Source organism: Mustelus asterias, chromosome 11, assembly GCF_964213995.1.
Source record: "Mustelus asterias chromosome 11, sMusAst1.hap1.1, whole genome shotgun sequence".
NCBI classification, from domain to species: domain Eukaryota; kingdom Metazoa; phylum Chordata; class Chondrichthyes; order Carcharhiniformes; family Triakidae; genus Mustelus; species Mustelus asterias.
In genome coordinates this window covers 17,021,422-17,044,885 of record NC_135811.1, presented here as the reverse complement: position 1 = coordinate 17,044,885, position 23,464 = coordinate 17,021,422, and the positions used below count along the sequence as shown (strand labels likewise).

Sequence of the window (23,464 nt, the reverse complement as noted above, 5' to 3'; positions counted from 1 at the left end):
TAATGCTCCTGTGGAGCACGTTGAGACATTTGAATATGTTAAAGGAGCTACATAAATATAAATTGTTATAGCTGTTGCATACCTCACCCCTGGCCTTCCTCATGAGGCTTTCGACTTTGGCCTCCGAGCCACTGAGGCCTCTGACTTCCTGTCATCACTGCCCTAGGCCTCCCAGTCTCCTGGCTCCTGGGATTTGGTTGCCCAGCAATCCCAGACCACTGACCTGCCCATCTCCAAGTCCTTGATCTGTTCCTTAGGCCTCTGACCCTTTTCCCTGGTCTCTGATTGCCTCCTCCCCAGTCCTCCGATCTCCAAACCCCCAGGCCTACAATCTCCCCTGACCTCTCCCCTGCACTCCAGGATCACCAGCCTCTCTGGGATCACTATGCACTCCCCCCCCCCCCTCCCCGCCACCACCCCCAAACACCTTCCCTGTGCTAATTGACTCACCTTGTTGCCTCACTGGGATTGAAACCCTTTGGCCCATGTCCAATTGACCCCCCCCCACCCCACCGCACCATCCATCCATCTACCCTCCCCATCAAACCTTTTCCCCATCCTTGATCAACACCCTTTCTCCCCTCTGAGATGGACTGTCCTTCCCTATCCCCACACCAGCTCTGCTTCCTCCACCCTTCACCCCAGGCCCCCACACCCTGCCACCTGATTGACCTCCCTCTGGGGCCAATGTATCTTGCCCTGCAATATTCATTGATCTGTTCCCCACACAACTGAACCTACTCAGAGGCTGGATAGACTGGGACTTTTTTCTCTAGAGCAAAGGAGGCTGAGGGGTGATCTTATTGAGATCTATAAAATAATGAGGAGCATAGATCAGCTAGATAGTCAATATCTTTTCCCAAAGATGGGGGAGTCTAAACTTAGAGGGTATAGGTTTAAGGCAAGGGGGGAGAGATATAAAAGGGTCCAGAAGGGCAATTTTTTCACACAAAGAGTGGTGACTGTCTGGAACAAGCTAGAAGTTTAACAACACCAGGTTAAAGTCCAACGGGTTTATTTGGTAGCAAAAGCCACACAAGCTTTCGGAGCTCCAAGCCCCTTCTTCAGGTGATTGGGAATTCTGTTCACAAACAGGGCATATAAAGACACAGACTCAATTTCCATGAATAATGGTTGGAATGCGAATACTTACAGTTAATCAAGTCTTTAAGATACAAATTTGTATCTTAAAGAGTTGATTAGCTGTAAGTATTCGCATTCCAACCATTATTCATGTAAATTGAGTCTGTGTCTTTATATGCCCTGTTTGTGAACAGAATTCCCAATCACCTGAAGAAGGGGCTTGGAGCTCCGAAAGCTTGTGTGGCTTTTGCTACCAAATAAACCTGTTGGACTTTAACCTGGTGTTGTTAAACTTCTTACTGTGTTTACCCCAGTCCAACGCCGGCATCTCCACATCATGGAACAAGCTGCCAGAGGTAGTAGTGGAGGCAGGTACAATTTTGTCTTTTAAAAAGCATTTAGACAGTTACATGGGTCAGATAGGTATAGAGGGATATGGGCCAAATGCGGGTAATCGGGACTAACTTAATGGTAAAAACTGGGCGGCATGGACAAGTTGGGCCGAAGGGCCCGTTTCCATGCAGTAAACCATTATGAGTCGTATTGCCAGAATTTTACCGGTATGCCCGCCCCAGAATCGGGGTGGGCGAGGCTCGCAGAATGGCATTCTCTGTTGGCCTTGGGCGGGATCTTATGGGACTCGTGTGGGTGAGGTGGTAAGATTCCGGCATATGACTCTATGAGATAGCTTTTGCAGTGAAATTTCTTGTAAATACTGTATCCAAAGATTTTTATTGTCCTTTCGGGAAGGAAATCCACCGTCCTTAATGGTCTGGCCTACATGTGACTCCAGATCCACAGCAATGTGATTAACTTTTAAAAGCCCTCAGGGATGGGCAACAAATGCTGGCCCAGCCAGCGACACTCACATTGCATGAACCAAAAAAAAGGGTGACAAGACATTAAAGGACTTAATAAAGTGTGAAAGGCATTGAATAAATAAAAGTTCTTACTTTAAACGCTCTGATACAAAATCTGCTCGAAATGGGACTGTACCTGAACAGTGGCCAGTGATAATGGTGGATATGATTGCTTACATTGGATTGAAGCATGGCCATGACATCTCACCTCACTATCTGATGTGTCATCTTTCTGCTCCGTCCTTTCATCCTGTTCAAGAGCTGCATGGATTGCGTCTGTCAGAATTGGAGATGTCAGACTGTTATGTTCACCCTTGTCCTCAGTCTGATCTTGGCTGCCTGAGGTTCTTCTCTTACCTGCTTGCTGATGGACCTCACTCTCTTTCCCTTTAGTCCGCATTGAGTGTTGACTCTTTATTGAATTAAGCTTTTGTTCTTTCTTATAACCCTCTTTCTTTCGGATCTTGTACTTGGACTGCGATGGATTCAGGCTTTGGCTAGATTTTCCATATTTATCTTTATGACCTTGGTGTCCATCTCCTCTGTCCTCCAGTGACTTTGGGCTAGATCGCCCACTTGGCTTAAAGTATTGTTTTCTGTCATAGCTCCACTTGTCAGATCCATCGCGATTCATCTCACAATAGTTCTTTAGTGTGGATTCTTTATCCTCCTCTCGTCTTTTATGAGACAAGTAGTCCTGAGATCCTTTTCTTTCCATTCCATTATTCCGCTCTCCCCTGCTGATGGCCATGGGGCTCAGGTTGCTCCTCCTGGGGCTAAGTGAGGAACGCTGGGAAGAACTACAGGAAGTCAAGCTTGGACTATGCGGTTCCATCCGGGGGCTGTGTGACCGAATGAGTGGGCTGCGGGACCTGGGCCTTTCCAATCTGTAACGAGAAATGGTCTAATTGGATAAAACAATACTCAGTGACAGAATGTCAGTACTTTCCCTTCTGCGTGGTATTCTGAGTGTCATTTCAAATGGGAATTGCTGGTACAGTATTGAATTAGTAGGGGACCTCTGTGAGTTGAATTTAGTCATTCTCAATCTAGTTTCTATTGTTTGCAGATCCATAATGGGAAATTTCCCAGGTTTTAGCCTGGGTTGATGCTGATTCAGTATTCTCATTCAGAGACATGAAGAATGATTCATCACGGGGGTATCGGTGTGATTCTGGATGCCGCACTGTCAGAGATGACATCTTTTAAATTAAAGTGAGAGCGGGGAAGTATTTTCTACACTCCGCCCCTTATGGCATATTATATGGCAGTGGAGTCATCCCACCATTGACCGGACATTCCTATCTCATCACCATCAACTGGTTTTCCTATTGTTCGCACCCTCCACTGCTGGGGAAGCCGCAGCAGGGGACCACAGCCATCAGTGGGACTGAAAGATCCTGCCGGTGGGAACAGCCAAAAATTGTTGGTCCCTATCTGTAGAACCATAGAAGATCCATAGAACCCCTCCCCTGCCCACTACCGCTCACCCCCATTGCCTAAGCGCTGCCACCCAGGCTGGATGACTTACACTACGATTGTATTCCACACACCAGGGTGGCTGGCTGGACATCATAGAATCTCTACAGAAGGAGGCCATTTGGCCCATCGAGCCTGCACTGACAGCTCGCCCACGCAGGCCCTATCCCCGTATTTACCCTGCTAGTCTCTTTGACACTGAGGAGCAATTTACCATTGCCAATTAACCTAACTAGCACATCTTTTGGACTGTGGGAGGAAACCGGAGCACCCGGAGGAAACCCATGCAGATATGGGGAGAATGTGCAAACTCCACACAGACAGTCACCCAAGGCTGGAATTGAACCCGGGTCTCTGGTGCTATGAAGCAGCAGTGCTAACCACTGTGCTACCATCTTCTCAAATAAACATTAAAAGTCCTGTAAAACTGTTTGAAGAAGATCAGGGGAGTTCCCCTAGTGTCCTGGCTGATGTTCGTTCTCCAACCATTACTACTGAAACCAATTAATCTCATCATTCATCTCATAGCTGTTTCTCGGTATTTGTTGTGCATAGATTGGCCATCACATCACAACTGTGACTACCTCATTGATGTGTGGCACATTGGGATGTCTTGAGGATGTGGAAAATGCAATGAAATGCAAGTTAATTCTTTCACCCCTGTCCACATTTACAATGAAAGTTGCCTGTGTAAATGTATTAGGTTATAAATATACAACCTCACCAGTGGGGATTCAGTTTCTCAGTTTTGCATCTCCTGGTCAAACCCTGCAGAGGAACTCTGATTGTTAACCAACCTTGTTTCCCCACTTTTCCACATTACTGTAAGTTTTCCTATTTAAGTATAAGTAATGATATAAAATCAAAGATATAAAGATGGGGACAGATAGACATCAAAATGTGAACTGAACAGTTCTGGTCCAAGCATCTCTCACCCTCTGATTTAACTTCACTGGAAGACTTGACCTCAGCGATACCATTAATCTTGACTCATATATAAAAAGCATATTCCCAAATGTTGAAAAATGTGCCAGATAATGTTTATAAAGAACATTAGGATTTTCCGGGGGGACAGGTCATGCTTTCAAACTACCTAAAAGAATTAATCCAGTTGTAAAGTACAATAAACCAGTGGCTAAATTTGACAACAGGTCCACTGGATGTTATGTAGCTTAGCTCATCACAGCTCTGTCCATTGGCACTCGGAGTTGAGTGACCTACCCAGAGGCCACACAGGAAACACAGCCAGAAGTGAGGACCGAAAAGAGAACAGAAACACTTCCATCTGTTTAGCGTCATCACGATCTCAGTATATCCCACACTTTACAGCTGGTGAAGCATTTGTAGCCACTGTTGTGATGTAAGAAAGCGGCAACCAATTTGTGCACAGCAAGATCCCACAAACAACACTGTGATAATGACCAGAACGTCTGTTATCTTGTGAAATACTCCATCCAGATCCCTCAAGAATATTGCCGCCTACAGGTGGTTCATTCATACTTTTGCCCCAAGATTGGCTCCCCCAGCTCCCCAGCCCCTCCTCAATCCTTTAAGCTGTCACTTTAAACCTTTAACCTTTAACCTTTAAACTTCAAGGTAGACTCTACCGAGATGCTACCAGATTTCCCTCCCCCATTCCAATCAGGGCTTTCACTCAGAGGTCACCAGTCAGATGGAAATGAGTCAACGGTACAATCTTCTCGCCAAGGAGATCAACAGTAACATAATCACATCATCAGCTACCTTCTCTATAACCACACAAATACACCCCTGTCTATTTTCATTCTGATATGAATATAACTTGCCAGCATGGTACCATTTTAAACAAATTATTTGAACTGGCAAAATGACTGCAGTTATTATTGCATTAGGATTGTATTAGGATTATTGTATTGGGGCGGCACAGTGGCACAGTGGTTGGCACTGCTGCCTCACAGCTCCAGGGACCTGGGTTCAATTCCCGGCTTGGGTCACTGTCTGTGTGGAGTTTGCACATTCTCCTCGTGTCTGCGTGGGTTTCCTCCGGGTGCTCCGGTTTCCTCCCACAGTCCAAAGATGTGCGGGTTAGGTTGATTGGCCATGACAAATTGCCCCTTAGTGTCCCGGGATGTGTAGGTTAGAGGGATCAGCGGGTAAATATGTGGGGTTATGGGGATAGAGCCTGGGTGGGATTGCTGTCACTGCAGACTCGATTTGCCAAATGGCCTCCTTCTGCACTGTCGGGATTTTATGATTCTTCTATGACGTTAATAAAATGCATAACTTTACCTGCTGTCCCAGTCTTTGTGCATCTCCCTCTCCTTTTGAGAATTAATATCATTGATGATCGAGTCAACGTTCTTTCCTGGTTTCTAAGGAGAATTCAAAGAATGCAAATTAAAACATATTATAGGTAAAGCTGATTTCTCCTGCCAGCCATAGCTGATTAAGTAGGTGATCAAGCTAGTTTTCTTCTTGGATTCTTTAGAACTAAAGTCCACTTCAAAAGAAGCTAAAGTAATAATTATTCCCCCTGTAAGGTGTGAAATGCTAAGCAATTAATTTTTAAAATCCATCATACAAATGGCCAGCAGACTGAAGGCTGTTGCTGTCAAGCATGTAACTATACTAGGGATGGTTTGGTACTAAACGCTAAGCAGCACCAGTGTAATAATCGCATGGTTTTAAAGTTAAAGTTTATTTCTTATGGTCACAAGTAGGCTTACATTAACACTGAAATGAAGTTACTGTGAAAATCCGCTAGTTGCCACTCTCCAGCACCTGTTCGGGTACACTGAGGGAGAATGTAGCACAGCCAATGCAACTAACCAGCATCTCTTTCGGACTGTGGGAGGAAATCGGAGCACCCGGAGGAAATCCATGCAGACATGGGGAGAATGTTCAGACTCCATACAGCCAGTGACCCAAGCTGGGAATCGAACCCAGGTCCCTGGATCTGTGAGGCAGCAGTGCTAACCACTGTGCTGCCCTCATGTGTTTCTGATGCACCCATACTAGCAGTGGGCAATGGGTTTATTGCAAGAAGATCACACCAGGAGCATGGGAAAAGGAATAGTCAATCCAGGTCTGTTTTGCTATTCAACGAAATCAATGCCGATTTGCACCTTAACTCCATTTACCTGCCTATGTTTCCATAATCCCTTCATATACTTGGTTAATTAAAAAAAGATTCACAGTTATGACATTTTTAATCTACAGTGAATAGGGGGCGAGAGTTTCCGATCTCTGCTGCTCAAAGGAATGTAAACCTAACCTCATCAACTGGTCTTCATATTTTAACCCTTTTACCACCGGTATTATGCTGGCGCATCTTCGTTTCACCTGCTCCAAGGTCAATATATCCTTCTGACGAAACAGTTTTACAGCAGATTGCCACCATAGAGTCATAGAATTTTATTGCATGGAAACAGGCCCATCGGCCCAACTAGTCCATGCCACCCTTTTTTTAAAACCACTAAGCTAGTCCCAGTTGCCAGCGTTTGGCGCATATCCCTCTATACCCATCTTACCCATGTAACAGTTTAAATGCTTTTTAAAAGACAAAATTGTACTTGCCTTTACTATGACTTCTGGCAGCTTGTTCCAGACACTCATCACCCTCTGTGTAAAAAAATTGCCCCTCTGGATTCTTTTGTATCTCTCCCCTCTCACCTTAAACCTATGCCGTCTAGTTTTAGACTCCCCTACCTTTGGGAAAAGATGTTGGCTATCTAGCTGATCTATGCCGCTCATTATTTTATAGACCTCTATAAGATCACCCCAAGTCTCCTACGCTCCAGGGAAAAAAGTCTCAGTCTATCCAGCCTCTCCTTATAACTCAAATCATCAAGTAGCATCCTAGTAAATCTTTTCTGCGCTTTTTCTAGTTTAATAATATCCTTTCTATAATAGGTGACCAGAATTGCACACAGTATTCCAAGTGTGGCCTTACCAGTGTCTCGTACAACTTCAACAAGACGTCCCAACTGCTGTACTCAACGTTCTGACCGATGAAACCAAGCATGCCGAATGCCTTCTTCACCACTCTGTCCACTTGTGACTCCACTTTCAAGGAGCTATGAACCTGCACCTTAGATCTCTTTGTTCTGTAACTCTCCCCAAAGCCCTACCATTAACTGAGTAAGTCCTGCCCTGGTTCAATCTACCAAAATGCATCACCTCGCATTTATCTAAATTAAACTCCATCTGCCATTCGTCAGCCCACTGGCCCAATTGATCCAGGTCCTTACACTGTGCAGTGTTGTGCACTTACACTGCACAAATGGAAACTGAGGAAGAAATCAATAAATTGCACTAATCTACGTTCACTGTGAAGCTGCTGTCTCTTATTTACAATCTCACCAGGTCAAAACTTTCAAAATCAAACCTATTATTAGTGCAGTACAAGACAATCGAATGTCATTTTCAACAGGAAGGATATGGCATCTACAGTATCTGGTATCTCAGAGTATAGCCTGAGTCTAATGTACTGACATATCCCCCACTCTACCATTGCCACTAAGCCAGGGGATTGGCTCTAGTTCAATGAAGAGTACAGGAAGGCAAGTCAGGAGCAAAACCAGGCTGACATAAAAATGAGGTGTCAACCTGCGGAAGCTTCAGCACAGGACTACTTGTGTACCAAACAGCAATACCAGAACCAACAGACCAGATCTAAGCTCTGCAGTCCTACCACATCCAGCCGTGAATGGTGGACAATTAAACAACTCACTGGAGATGGAGGCTCCACAGCTATCCCCATGTTCAATGATGGGGGAGTCCAGCACGTCAGTGCAAAAAATAAGGCTGAAGCATTTTGCTGCAGTGAGTGGAAGATCCACCTTAGCCTCCGCCAGCATCACAGATTAATTCACCCCACATGACATCAAAAGTGGCTGAATGCACTGGATACTGCAAAGGTTATGGCCCTGACAGTATTCCGGCAATAGTGCTGAAGTCTTTTAGCACCCTAGATTGTGCCTTCAGCTGTAGATTTATAAATAATGCTATGAGCCAATAGAGATCACAGTTAGCCTGCATATGACTACACATTCTTCAGATCTATCATAGTGTAATCAACATCCTACAACAGGTACCTCCTGTTGTCTACGCTCATCAGACGCACCCCCTAAGATTTTAATCCCCCCCATCTTCGTGCCTCCATCTTTCATCTCCGAAATCTGATACCCTCATCCCCCTCCCTGCCCCTGTTCCCAATTGCTCCAGGCCCAAAAAGCGCCCACTTGTCTTATCCTGACAAATATGGCACGTATTTCTGGGGACCCCCCTGTAGTCCCGGCAACGGCCACTACTTGCTTCTGCCACTGCTGGGACTATTCAGGTGGCGGGCCAATCAGATTAGATTCATGATCGACTTTTCTACTGGGGAGAGCGAGCAATGAGCCTCCCCCCCTCCGCCCCCGAACCCCTGTAAAAAACAGCCCAGGATTAACTTGAATGGTGGAACAGACCCGAGAGGCCGATTGCCCAAATGTAACATCACACCAACCTGCTTGCTCCAATATTATTGCACAGAGCAGTTCTGTCAAAACACTGATTCATAAAGCAGGACTTTAAAACTGATCGGCCACCAGGGAGAAGTTTTATAGCTTCGTAGCTATCATTGAGTTACCCTGCCCTTTATGCTACTCAAACTGCTTGGTCCACAGTTGAGCTAATAAAGTAATCACTTTGCACAGTAATATGACCGAAGGAAATCAACAGGATGCCTTTATTTATTCTGGTGATTGTGATGGAGGCGCGTGAATAGGAAGGGTGGCGCTGTAACTGGGTAAATCACATTGGAAAATGTGAGCTCAGCTGATTATTTTCTGATTTAAGAGGGTGAGTTTATAAAGAGAGTGACAGAGTGAACTCTGACTGATTTCCCTCCAGCCCAGATTAGACCCAAGTGCAGAATTTGATCCAGGCAGGGACTCCCATAGGAGATACTGCTACAGTTGTTTTTAATATTTAACAGGTGGCAGAGCAACACAAACGAAAAGGGCATTTCCTTCCTCTCCAGAAGGCAGAAAGTTCAAATTCCATTGAACTGATTTGTAGCAATGGAGGAGAAAGGTGGACCATCCTGATGAACTGTGGAAAGGGCTGACCTGCACCATCTAATTCAGAGACACCATTAGCAGCAGTCTTCCAACACTTGATATACACTTGTCCACAGTGAAGTCCCATTGAAGTACAAGTTTGTTACAGTACCAGAGGCAGTCCAAGCAGCCTCCATGCTGCCTATACAACAGGTTATTTAGCCTTTAGGCATGTGTATTCCATCACTCGATAAACAATTGTACAATCCCAACATGCAAAACAGCTTCCTCTACTGCCACTGAAACATTGGATGCCTGGCTCGAACAGGTATGAAACTACAGCCAGTTTCTGAAGTTGAGAGTCTTGAGAAATATATTGAAGGATGTATTTCTTTGATTTGCATTAATTTTCCACAATGTATTTTGCAGCATATTATCCACTGGCTTATCATTGACTGGCACATTGTCCACTGGCACATTGTCCACTAGTGTGTTGTCCACTGGCACGTTGTCCACTAGTGTGTTGTCCACTGATATTTTGTCTTCTGGCAGTCCTTGCAAGCAGAAATATAGGAGAGAGCAGCTATCATGGTATGAGCCTCACAACTCGGTGAGTGCACCGTGGAGCTTGTTTCCGAGCAATTCTCTTCTTCATTTTCACCAAAGAAATCCAACAAGGGCAGGCAGGAACTTCGAGCAACTCTATCACTTCCTATTCAAATCCATTCTTTACCAGGATTCAAAATTGTGGAATTCCTGACTTCCCTCCATCTTGTCTTCTTACTGTAATCCCCAGGCAGCTAAAAGGCAGCTCATCTTCATAGAATCATAAAATCCCTACATTGTAGAAGGAGGCCATTCAGCCCATCAAGTCTGCACCAACTCTCTGACAGAGCATCTAACCCCGGCCCACCCCCTTGTCCTATCCCCGTAAGTCTACATGTTCACCTCGCTAATCCCCCTGACCTTCATATCTTTGGACACTAAGGGGCAAATTTAGCATGGCCAATTCACCTAACCTGCACATCTTTGGAGTGGGGGAGGAAACCGGAGCACCCGGAGGAAACCCATGCAGACACGGGGAGAATGTGCAAACTCTACATATCCACCCAAGGCCGGAATGAAACCTGGGTCCATGATACTGTGAGACAGCAGTGCTAACCACTGTGCTGCCGTGCTGCCCTATCTTCACCTGGCCACTCATTGCTCATCAATTTCTTCTGCCCCAATTAACTGTTCATTTCTATTTGTTTTCTAATGGCCTTGCCACGTCTTTCGATATAACCTTACCTTCAATTTGAGTTCCTTGTACTGTTTGGACATGCGGACCAGTAGCTGCTGTTCATTAATGGCAGGAGGTTTCTGCTGATAGAACTGCACCATGGCCTGTGCTGCCTCAGGATATGCCATCTCCAAAAAGGCCTGCAAAAACAATCAAAGATATTGGTCTACACCCAGTGAAGGTGATGCTTTGAATTAGTATGCTGTCCTTTGATACGCTGACGCACTATGCCACGGAGAGATACAACATGGATTGCTGCTTGTAAATGCAGTGAATTCCCCATCTCAACCAGGCCACCGAGGAGAACTGCCAATATGGGCTTCAGATGCTCCTCGCGCAGTAACAGAAGGCAAACCCGCACTTCACACCTCCCGAGCACACTGGAGGGACTCAGTCATTAAAATAACATGGAATAGATTAGGAAATTCTTTGATCGATATTCAACTGGGTTTAAAAGGAAGCATAACACTTAAAGTTGCAAGAAAATGGAAAGTATTTCATAGAATCCCTACAGTGCAGAAGGGGGCCATTCGGCCCATCGAGTCTGCACCGGCCACAATCCCACCCTGGCCGCCCAGCATTTATTGCCCATCCCTAGTTACCCAAGAGCGGCTGAGAGTCAACCACACTGACAAAATAAGTGTTCAGAAACAACGCTCGCAGGAAATTGAGGCTTTGCAGCTGCTTAGCATCAAATATGTGCTCAAACAGGGTTATTTTATCCAGGAAAGAGAAGGCTGAGGGACAACTGAATATAAGATTATGGAAGGGGGTTTCATGGGGTAAATGTAGAGTAGATGTAGTGCAAATGGGCCATAAATATAAGATGGTCACTGATACATCTGATGGAGGTTGCAGGATCAGAGGCACGTGTTTATCCAGAGAATGAGTGGAATGTGGAACTTATCAAGCAAAGAGTCGTTGAAGTGTGCAGTATAGATGTAATGAAGGGAAAGATAGACTTGCTAAGGGAGAAAGGAATAGAAGGTTATGTTGACAGGAATCAATGAAATAGATTGGAAGGAGGTTCATGTGGAGTATTGATATTGCTACAGAACAATGAGAAGGTATTATAGAATCCCTACAGTGAAGAAGGAGGCCATTCGGCCCATCGAGTCTGCACTGACTCATTGACAGAGCATCATAACCAGGCCATATCCCCGTAATACCAAATATTTACCCCACCAATCCCCCTAACCTACACATCTTGGAACATTAAGGGGCAATTTATCATAGAATCATAGAATCATAGAAACCCGACAGTGCAGAAAGAGGCCATTTGGCCCATCGAGTCTGCACCGACCACAATCCCACCCAGGCCCTACCTCCATATCCCTACATATTTACCCGCTAATCCCTCTAACCTACGCATCTCAGGACACTAAGGGGCAATTTTTTTTTTTAGCACGGCCAATCAACCTAACCCGCACATCTTTGGACTGTGGGAGGAAACCGGAGCACCCGGAGGAAACCCACGCAGACACGGGCAGAATGTGCAAACTCTACGCAGCCTGGGTTTGAACCCGGGACCCTGGCGCTGTGAGGCAGCTGTGCTAACCACTGTGCCACCATGCCGCCCTTTTTGAATTGAACCAAGTGACCTGTCAATTCTATGCAGATTTATTTGCTTTACTTCTAAATGAATACCATGAGCTTTACGCTTAAACCTGGGCTTGGTTTTGTAGGAATGCTTGATAAGCACTATGTTACGAGAGATTATTTGTGATTAACAGTGGTCGAAATCAAGTTGCATACCTGGTTTGTGGCCCTCATGAGGATGTAGTTGGTGACTTTCCCAAATGGGAGGCCAAGATTAATGACATCACTCTCAGTGCAGCTTCCTTCAGGAAGATTACAGATGTGAACAACTCGGCTGGGTCCAGGCTTCCTCTGTGGAAACAGCTAGAAACAAAGAACATTAGCTTCACAGCACTGGGGAATGCTATTGTGTTAGAACAATCTGATGACAGACACAAAGACAAAAGCTGTAACAAGCATAACATACTCATTATTTCACTGGGCAACACCAGGACCGTATACACTCAGAATGTATGGTCTCGCTCGAACCCGAAACTGTAAAATCCCACCCGAGGCCAATGCACCTTCCTGTGGTATGCCCCTCGCCCACTCCGATTCCCGTGGCGGGTAGGGAGGTAAAATTCTGGCCATTGTTACTTTCTTTTTTTGGAGTTCAAAACATGAGGGGCCTCGGCAGAGCTGATAGGTTCCCAGTGGTGGAAGGATCGAGAACCAGAGGGTGCCAACTTATTTGAAGCAAAGAAACACAAGGAAAATCTATCTAACGCAGTGAGTGGTTGGTACTTGCGGTGCACTGGTTGAGGGTGTGATGGAGGTAGATTCAACTGAGGCCTTCAAAAACAGATTGGATAATTTTCTGAAGAGGATTTTTCAGGGCTATGAGGAAAGGGCAGAGGATTGGGACTGGGCGAGTTATTCTTTTATTAGTGTCACAAGTAGGCTTACATTAACACTGCAATGAAGCTACTGTGAAAATCCCCTAGTCAACATACTCCAGTGCCTGTTCAGGTACACTGAGGGGAAAATTTATCATGGCCAATCCACCTAACCTAAATATTCATCATGGAGTGCGGTTACAAGTGGTGTACCTCAGGGATCTGTTTTGGGGCCACTGCTGTTTGTAATATTTATTAATGATCTGGATGAGGGTATAGTTGGGTGGATTAGCAAATTTGCTGATGACACCAAAGTCGGTGGTGTGGTAGACAGTGAGGAAGGGTGTCGTAGTTTGCAGGAAGACTTAGACAGGTTGCAAAGTTGGGCCGAGAGGTGGCGGATGGAGTTTAATGCGGAGAAGTGTGAGGTAATTCACTTTGGTAGGAATAACAGATGTGTTGAGTATAGGGCTAACGGGAGGACTTTGAATAGTGTGGAGGAGCAGAGGGATCTAGGTGTATGTGTGCATAGATCCCTGAAAGTTGGGAATCAAGTAGATAAGGTTGTTAAGAAGGCATATGGTGTCTTGGCGTTTATTGGTAGGGGGATTGAATTTAGGAGTCGTAGCGTTATGTTGCAACTGTACACAACTCTGGTGCGGCCACACTTGGAGTACTGTGTGCAGTTCTGGTCCCCACATTACAGGAAGGATGTGGAGGCTTTGGAGAGGGTGCAGAGGAGGTTTACCAGGATGTTGCCTGGTATGGAGGGGAGATCCTATGAGGAGAGGCTGAGGGATTTGGGATTGTTTTCGCTGGAAAGGCGGCGGCTAAGAGGGGATCTTATTGAAACATATAAGATGATTAGAGGTTTAGATAGGGTGGATAGTGATAGCCTTTTTCCTCTGATGGAGAAATCCAGCACGAGGGGGCATGGCTTTAAATTGAGGGGGGGTAGTTATAGAACCGATGTCAGGGGTAGGTTCTTTACCCAGAGGGTGGTGAGGGATTGGAATGCCCTGCCAGCATCAGTAGTAAATGCGCCTAGTTTGGGGGCGTTTAAGAGATCCGTAGATAGGTTCATGGACGAAAAGAAATTGGTTTAGGTTGGAGGGTCACAGTTTTTTTTTTTAACTGGTCGGTGCAACATCGTGGGCCGAAGGGCCTGTTCTGCGCTGTAATGTTCTATGTTCTATAACCAGCTTATCTTTTGGAATGTGGGTGGAAACAGGAGCACTGGGAGGAAACCCACGCAGACACAGGGAGAACGTGCAAACTCCGCAAAGACAGTGACCCAAGCAGGGAATCGAACCTGGGTCCTTGGCGCTGTGAGGCAGCAGTGCTAACCATTGTACCACTGTGCTGCCCTCTTGCAGAGAGCCATCACGTTCATGACGGACTGAAGAGCCTCCCTTGGTTCTGTAACCATTCTACGATCCTATGATTATATAATTCATCTCTGTGATCTGTTAATCTTGGACAGAGCCTTCTCTGTTTCAGAAACTTTCAGGCATCTGGCCCATTTTATTAAAAGGGCAATTAGCCCTTAGATATTTGCATATTAGGGGAGGTACACAGACCCCGCTTTATGTCAGGAATCCGCCACAGGACTGGAGGTGGTGCCATGGTAGCAGATTAGAGGGATCTCAGAATCTGCTGCTCATGTCACTATAGCGGGCACAGACAAGGTCAAATGCATTCTTGTAGAGGGGCTTTCCCTTCCCACAATAAAGGCCAGAACAGCTTTGAGTCTTCATTTTTATTAATGAGCCTTTTGGCAGCAACTGTTAATTACCCACATTCATGTTTTTGAATTCACTACTTGCCGCAGGTGGCTGGGAATCTGCTGCCCACCTCTGGAAAAATCTTGCGGAGGCAGGGTCATGTCGGGAAGCAGGTCCCGTCACACCTGAGTCTGATCTCCCCTTCCAAAGTTGCCTCCACGAGGCCGGGGACATTCCACTTTCATAGAACGTGGCTCCATCCACATTCCCGCACTCACGAAATTCATAACTGTAGGGGCACCATTAGCTTGAGGGCAGTAGCAGGTCCCATTCAGAGAGCCATCTCTGACAGGATGGGTCGGATGGCCTCCATTTGCGCTGTAGCAAATCAGTGCTTTTTCGTAAAGGCCCACCACTAACTTCTCACAGTACTGGGACGAACAAGAAGCGCACTCACGTTAGTGTTCTCCACATCCTGAGTACAACTTTTCTTTCAATTAAAATCTATTTTGCAAGGGTCCGAATCGAAGAATCTTCATTGGGGATAGTGAATGTGATGTGAAATATTTGCAGTTCAGCTAAATAAAAGAAGGAAGAGGAAATGAAAATAAACCTGGTGAGTGCGGGGATGACAAACGATATAACTTTTCTTCGTTTTCAGAATTTGACTGTTGTTGGAAAAGCTGTGCCAAGAATCTTGGTGCATTTTACTACATTAGAGGCAATATAAGAGGTTTAGTTTTGCATTTATTTCCCATTTCTAGTTCCCCTGAGAAGATGGTGCTTCATAGTCTTTGCTAAGCCTCTTTGTCGGGGAGTGGGGGTGAAATTGGTCTATATTCCAGCAGGGCCAAGTTAGCTCATAGTGAATTGGAAGCCAGTTTATTAACCTGCTTATTCATCTTTCCACTGCAGTTCACAAAACAATAGCTCAAACTCTTTGGAGACTCATTTCCTCGTTTTCCTGTTGTTTATAATTGATTTGAAGTGAGAAATCTTGACATTATTTTCTAAGTGAATGGAAAATAAAATGTGATGCAGTGTTGCTGATTCACGAGTGGCCTGTTTCTCCCAAAAAGCTTGGGCTTGAGGTGCATGGTGACCTCACAGTGTCGGAGATCCAGGTTCGATTCCGGCCTCGAGGGACTGTCTGTGTGGAGTCTGCACATGCTCCCCGTGTCCGCTTGTGTTTCCTCCAGGTGCTTTTGTTTTCTTCCCACAGGCCAAAGGTGTGCGGGTTAGGCGGATTGGCCATGCTAACTTGCTCCTTAGTGTCTAAAGATGTGTTGGTAAGGTTGGATTCGCTGTGGTAAATGTGTGGAGTTACGGGGATAGGGTAGGGGATGGGCCTGGATAAGATGCTCTTTTGGAGTCAGTGAATGAAGCCCAGTCCATCATGCAAACCAGCCTCCCATCCATTGACTCTGTCTATACTTCCCGCTGCCTCAGAAAAGCTGCCAGCCTAATTAAGGACCCCACGCACCCCAGATATTCTCTCTTTCACCTTCTTCCATTGGGAAAAAGATACAAAAGTCTGAGGTCACGTACCAACCAACTCAAGAACAGCTTCTTCCCTGCTGCCATCATACTTTTGAACGGACCTACCTTGCACTAAGTTGATCTTTCTCTACACCCTAGCTGTGACTGTAACACTACGTTCTGTATTCTCCCTTTCCCTTCTTTATGAATGGTATGCATTGTCTGTCTAGCGCACAAGAAACAATACTTTTCACTGTGTACTAATACATGTGGCAATAATAAATCAAATCAAATCAAATCAGACTCGATGGGCCGAATGGCCTCCTTCTGCACTGTAGGGATTCTATGGTTCTATGATCAAGATGAGACTGGTAGAGATGACAAGTCCACAACTTGAAGGCAGTTTACAAGAGCACAGTAGCTTTCGTGGGGTGGAATATTCCGGTCCCGTTTGCCCCATGACCCAAAATTCCCACCCTAAGTCAACAGACATATTGTCCGTCGCGTTCTCCGAGCCACCTGCAATGTTTCCCACGGCAGCCGAGACCAGAAGATTTAGGCCTTAATCATTGCATTCCAGTGATAGCCCAGAAATGATCAGATTTATTGAATTCAACATCACAGCTTACCACAGTGGGACATCAAGATTGCCTCTGACCGATATATATACCATAACCACCATATAAATTTACATGAGAACTTCAAAGGAGTTATAGGATAGGAGCAAAGTTTATACATAGAGAGGTAAATAAAAGCAGTGGGACTAATCACTTGCGAAGTATAATGGTGCTCGAGGTGTTTTTACCCGGGGTGGCACAGTGGTTAGCACTGCTGCCTCACAGATCCAGGGATCCGGGTTTGATTCCCGGCTTGGGTCACTGTCTGTGTGGAGGTTGCACATTCTCCCCGTGTCTGTGTGGGTTTCCTCTGGGTGCTCCGGTTTCCTCCCACAGTCCAAAGATGTGTGGGTTAGGTGTATTGGCCATGCTAAATTCTCCCTCGGTGTACCTGCACAGGTGCTGGAGTGTGGCGACTAGGGGATTTTCACAGTAATTTCATTGCAGTGTTAATGTAAACCTGCTTGTGACTAACAAATAAACTTTAACTTTTACTTCATTTTGTCAAACGTTTTGGAATCTGTGATTCATTTTTGAATCTATTTAATGAATATATTATATATGACATTAATGAAGATTCCAGCAATAAGGTTTTAACAATTGCAGTGGACTTAATGTCTTCTCTGGTCAAAACAAAGAGTAAATGCTGCATAACAGCAAGGTTCTTTCATGATTATCTTTTTTTTACCAAAATCTATCTTTGGCATGTACACAGGATAATAAATAGCCTCCCAGAAAATGTTATTTTCTTGGATCATGGGCACCCAATCCTTGCCCAGTTTCACTCACAATCTGAGGAAACCTAACCTGTGCCAAAGAAGTATGAGTAACTTTATGTAGTGTGAGTGCGGCAGTGCTCCAAGTTTACTTCTGGTGCTGAGACCATGTGGGAACATATACCATCTTTAGAAAAAAAGACATGAGGCTGTCTGATTCTCACAGAACCTCGAGCACTTTGCTGATCAGCATTTGGTCTGGCGTTGACCAAATCTTTCCAACCACTAGTTCTGAGTTTGGCAACCTTTTTCTCCCTAAAGAGGCCTATATTTTTTTAATGCCATTGGGAGATGCAAGATGAATATTTGACATTTCTAAACCAAATACTTGGCCAATTACGAAGAGGCTCTGGCAGAATGTATCATTCTGGGTCACTCCGGCTTGGGTCACTGTCTATGTGGAGTTTGCACGTTCTCCCGGTGTCTGCGTGGGTTTCCTCCGGGTGCTCCGGTTTCCTCCCACAGTCTGAAAAAAGTGCTGGTTAGGTGCATTGATCCGAACAGATGGAGTGTGGCGACTAGGGGAATTTCGCACTAACTTTATTGCAGTGTTAATGTAAGCCTCACTTGTGACTAATAAATAAAAACTAAACTAATTCTGGGCGGCACGGTGGTTAGCACTGCTGCCTCACAGTGCTAGGGATCCAGGTTCGATTCCAGCCTTGGGTGCCTGTTGGTGTGGAGTTTGCACGTTCTCCCCGTGTCTGTGTGGGTTTCCCCCGTGTGCTCCAGTTTATTTTTCCTTGAGGAAAATTTACTGTACTGGGCCTCCCAGAGTAGCTGTAATGGTTCTGGTTCTTGTTCTGGGCCAGCGATTACCCAGAGATCACGAGTTCAAACCCTAACACAGTAAGTGGAATTCAATAATGTGAGCTAGTATCATAAGGGTAACTCGGAAAGCTGTCATATTGCCACAAACCCTCAACTGGTTCATTCATGCCCTTTGGTGAATAGGAGCTATCATTATGCATTCTAAGTGGTTGTATTTTAATACCCTCTGAAGTAGCCCAGCAAGCCACTCATTTGTGAAATATAAGTCCATCTTTTGTGGATGGGCAACAAAGACAATCCTGCCAGCTTTGATCAAACATGAGAATACTTTAAATAAATAAGCAAAAAGCAATGAGTTGTAATGTTGAGAATGCAACCACCTTTGACACTGAAACTGTTGAAGAGAATCCGTGGCTTGGTTGGGGAAATGTCCGGAGTTGAGATTGACTGCTATTTGATGGGAATTCTGAAAGATAATGGACAACATGAAGTAAAATTAGGGATACCAGGCAGACATACAATGCTAGTCTGGATCCAGAATATAGTGGTAAGCTTACAAACAATAAAATACCATTTATCATTGTATGAATGAACTGAAACAAGACCAACTGAAGTGGCACAGAGTAATGGGATGTGATTCCTGCCCAATAACCCCAAACCACTCGTCCCTTCCTCTCCCATCCTGTTCGGGAACAGAGCTCAGGAGAGACCAATCAGGGCGGGGAAGGAGTGAGGCACGGTGGCACATGAGGGCGGCACGGTGGCACAGTGGTTAGCACTGCTGCCTCACAGCGACAGGGACCCGGGGCAGCACGGTGGCACAGTGGTTGGCACTGCTGCCTCACAGCGACAGGGACCCGGGGCGGCACGGTGGCACAGTGGTTAGCACTGCTGCCTCACAGCGACAGGGACCCGGGGCAGCACGGTGGCACAGTGGTTAGCAATGCTGCCTCACAGCGACAGGGACCCGGGGCAGCACGGTGGCACAGTGGTTAGCACTGCTGCCTCACAGCGACAGGGACTCGGGTTCAATTCCAGCCTGGAGTCACTGTCTGTGTGGAGTTTGCACATTCTCCCCGTGTCTGCGTAGGTTTCCTCCGGGCGCTCCGGTTTCCTCCCACATTCAAAACATGTGTGAGTTAGGTGGATTTGCCATGCTAAATTGCCCCTTAGTTTTCCGAGATGTGTAGGTTAGGGTAATTAGCAGGGTAAATCCTTGGGTGTGCGGGGATAGGCCTTAGGTGAATTGCTCTATTGGAGAGTAGGTGTATATTCGATGGGCCAAATGGCCTCCTTCTCACTGTATGGATTCTATGACCTTCTGTGTGGGGTTTGCACATTCTCCCCGTGTCTTTGTGGGTTTCCTCCGGGTGCTCCGGTTTCTTCCCACAGTCCAAAGATGTGCGGTTTAGGTGGATTGGCCGTGCTAAATTGACCCTAGTGTCAGGGGGATTAGCAGGGTAAATATGTGGGCTTACGGGAATAGGGGCTGAGTGGGATTGTGGTCTTTGCAGACTCGATGGGCCGAATGGCCTCCTTCCACATTATAGGGATTCTATGATTCTGTGAAATGGAAGAATTGCTGGGAGCATCCACACTGACATGTTTAAATGGTTTAACGTGTGAATGGAGATCCATACAGCATCTTACTCAGCCAAGATAAATCTACCTGTACCAGCTGTTCCCTAACCCTGGATTTTATACTGCAAATGTAACACCCCTCACATCACAGTGGCACAGTGGTTAGCACTGCTTCCTCGCAGCTCCAGTGACCCGGGTTTAATTCCAGCCTTGGGTGACTGTCTGCGCATTCTCCCCGTTTCTGCGTGGGTTTCCTCCGGGTGCTCCGGTTTCCTCCCAGAGTCCAAAGATGTGCAGGTTCGGTGGGTTGACCAGGCTAAATTGCCCCTTAGTTTTCCAAGACGTGTAGGTCAGGGTAATTAGCAGGGTAAATCCTTGGGCGTGCGGGGATAGGCCCTAGGTGAATTGCTCCATTGGAGAGTTGCTGCATATTAGATGGGCCAAATGGCCCTCCTTCTCACTGTATGGATTCTATAACTCTCTGTGTGGAGTCTGCATGTTCTCCCCGTATCTGCGTGGGGTTCCTCTGGGTGCTCCAGTTTCCTCCCACAAACCAAAGATGTCGGGTGGATTGACCATGTTAAGTTGCTTCTTAATGCCCTGTAATGACTTTAATCAGGCAATTGAGGTGGGCCTGTTAGAATATGAACTTCCTTATTAAGGACCAAATGTTTTAAGTTTCCTTTCTGCTTTGTCTTTTGTTTTAGGGAGCTGCCCTTTTTGAGTTCTCCCTAAGTTAATTTTATTTCGTTTATTTGGTTGGACAGCAAAAGATGTCCCTGATTAAGGGCCAAATTGATGGGCCAATCAGGGAGCCTCTTGCATTGTAGGAGTGTCAGTTCCTCTGGGACTCCTAGTGCAGACTGCTGACTGAAAGCACTCTGTATGCTGTTGTCAGACTTGTAAATAAAGGGATTTTGATGAAAGGACATCTGCCTCTGAGGACTTTTTACGTGCCCAAAAGGTGGGAGGGCCTGGGTAAGATGATCTTTTGGAGAGTCAATGCAGACTCGATGGGTCGAATGGCCTCTTTCTGCACTGTAAGGATTCCATGGTTCTAAAAATCACCATTTAACTAGATAATTTGAACAGTGTAAAGCATGGGTTATTGATGGGTGACCTAATGGGGATTGCTTTGCTGCACTCATGTCTCATTCTTTCTACCCAATCCACTTACAATTAATAAAATGTTTTCCACATTGTTCTCCAGCATCAACGCTGCTATTGAGGTCTTGTTACTAAATTCAACACAAAACTATCATTAACACTAGCCAGTCAGGCACATTTAACATTGCATGAGCTGTAAACTGTGTTTAACTTTTACTGATGACACATCATTAATTTTTTTTCCCATACCAAAGGCGCATTATAGATTTAGATTGATTACCGGATGGATTCAAAACCATACTGGCTCCGCATGAGTTGCCGCCTTCATTTGTCGATCTTGTAAAATTAGTTGACCCAATGCCCGAGCTGGGATTAAAATCAGAATAAACAATAAGAGAACGGCACAGGCAACATGATGGAAAGACATAGATCCACTAAGATAACTTCTTCACCGGCCCAGTTACCTCAGAAGCTGTAAAGACTCGTTGCACTGAAAGTTCTGTACTCACTGGAGAAAAGCAAACTTTATTCCTGCATTCCGTAAGGAAGGCGCATACAGATAACATTTAGTTATTGCCTATAGCAACGGTATCTATGCTTCAATAGCAATCCAATTATAGTAAAGCACTTTGAATTCCAACAATGTAATAGGCATTATAGAAAGGCAGCTATTTTATTGCTGCTTATGATCAGAAATCGGTGTCATTTTTAGAACCAATTTTTTTCATTTAAAATCACTAAGTTTCTGCGTGAATCTAAATTCTAACATTTTTGGATAATTAATTAAGGACAATTTGCTAGTACAATATGTCTGACTGTCTATACCTCTTAGTTTATATCAGAGTTACATGGTGTTCATGTAGGGCGCGATCTTACGACCTTAACCCGCCCAACTCTCGGTGAAGTGGTAAGATCGGGCAGGAGGTGAAAAATCAGGTTTGTGCCCGGCACTATTTTGCCACGAAAGGTGTGAAATGGATTTAAATATTAATGACATGCTTTGCATATGAGTGGCATAAGATTGCATTTTCAAACTCGCCCAAAAAAACATAGAAACATAGAAGGTCGGAGCAGGAGGAGGCCATTCGGCCCTTCGGGCCTGCTCCACCATTCATCACAAGCCATGGCTGATCATCCAACTCAATAGCCTAATCTTGCTTTTTCCCCATTACCTTTGATCCTATTCGCCCCAAGTGCTATATCTAGCCACTTCTTGAATACGTTCAATATTTTGGCATCAACTACTTCCTGTGGTAATGAATTCCACAGGCTCACCACTCTTTGGGTGAAGAAATGTCTCCTCACTCCGTCCTAAATGGTCTACCCCGAATCCTCAGACCACAACCCATGGTTCTGGACTCCCCCACCATCGGGAACATCCTCCCTGCATCTACCCTGTCTAGTCCTGTTAGAATTTTATAAGTCTCTATGAGATCCCCCCTCATTCGTCTGAACTCCAGCGAAAACAATCCTAACCTAACCAATCTCTCCTCATACATCAGTCCCACCATCCCCGGAATCAGCCTGGTAAACCTTCGCTGCACTCCCTCGAAAGCAAGAACATCCTTCCTCAGAAAAGGAGACCAAAAAACTGCGCACAATATTCTTGGTGTGGCCTCACCAAGGCCCTGTATAATTGCAACAACACATCCCTGCTCCTGTACTCGAAACCTCTCGCAGTGAAGGCCAACATACCATTTGCCTTCTTTACCGCCTGCTGCACCTGCATGCTTACCTTCAGCGACTGCAAAATGAGTCTGAAACTCTCCTGTTTTCTTGCTTGTTCGGCAGTTAGAATTTTTTTCCTTAAAATTCTGCCCGTAGACTTTTCTAGAACAGCTTGGCACTGTGCTGATGGGCCTATTTATGTACGTCTCACCTCTTTCCTTATTGAATCTAAGGTCTTCTGGTAAAAACTTAACTCAGGTGTGGGCACAAGTGAGTGATGTGGTGCGGGGGGTTGCAAATCCATTCCTGTTTTGGGTGTGTAGTGAAGATTCAGAAATGTCAGAAATTCTCGACACAGTACGTTGCTAATTACGATATTATAGAAAGAGTAGAATGACAAAATATTCCTCTATACCTCAAAGAAGTTGCTGAATAGTTTTGAAGCTCTTCTCCAAGGAAAGGGAAGGAACTTGGAAGGCAAGTAACTAAAACACAGTTAGTAACGTCCCTCAGAGTGATGAGGGGGAATGGGTTTCCCAAACAAACTTACAAAAGCAATGGAAAAACAATAGAAATACCAGAAGGTGTCCATTTGGCCCA

At 45.4% G+C, this 23,464-nt stretch overlaps 1 protein-coding gene across 5 annotated transcripts in view; it reads right to left on the bottom strand.

Moving 5' to 3' along the window:
• rbm20 (RNA binding motif protein 20) overlaps positions 1-23,464 on the bottom strand; it is a 259,146-nt gene that overhangs the window by 49,687 nt on the left and 185,995 nt on the right. For all 5 annotated transcript variants that reach the window (XM_078223201.1, XM_078223204.1, XM_078223202.1 and 2 more), the window contains exons 4-9: positions 21,477-21,562; positions 18,889-18,974; positions 12,483-12,629; positions 10,736-10,867; positions 5,691-5,773; positions 2,152-2,830 (exon numbers count right to left, since the gene is read on the bottom strand). In XM_078223201.1, coding sequence (XP_078079327.1) covers positions 2,152-2,830; positions 5,691-5,773; positions 10,736-10,867; positions 12,483-12,629; positions 18,889-18,974; positions 21,477-21,562 — 1,213 coding nt within the window. The remainder of the gene's footprint in view (positions 1-2,151; positions 2,831-5,690; positions 5,774-10,735; positions 10,868-12,482; positions 12,630-18,888; positions 18,975-21,476; positions 21,563-23,464) is intronic.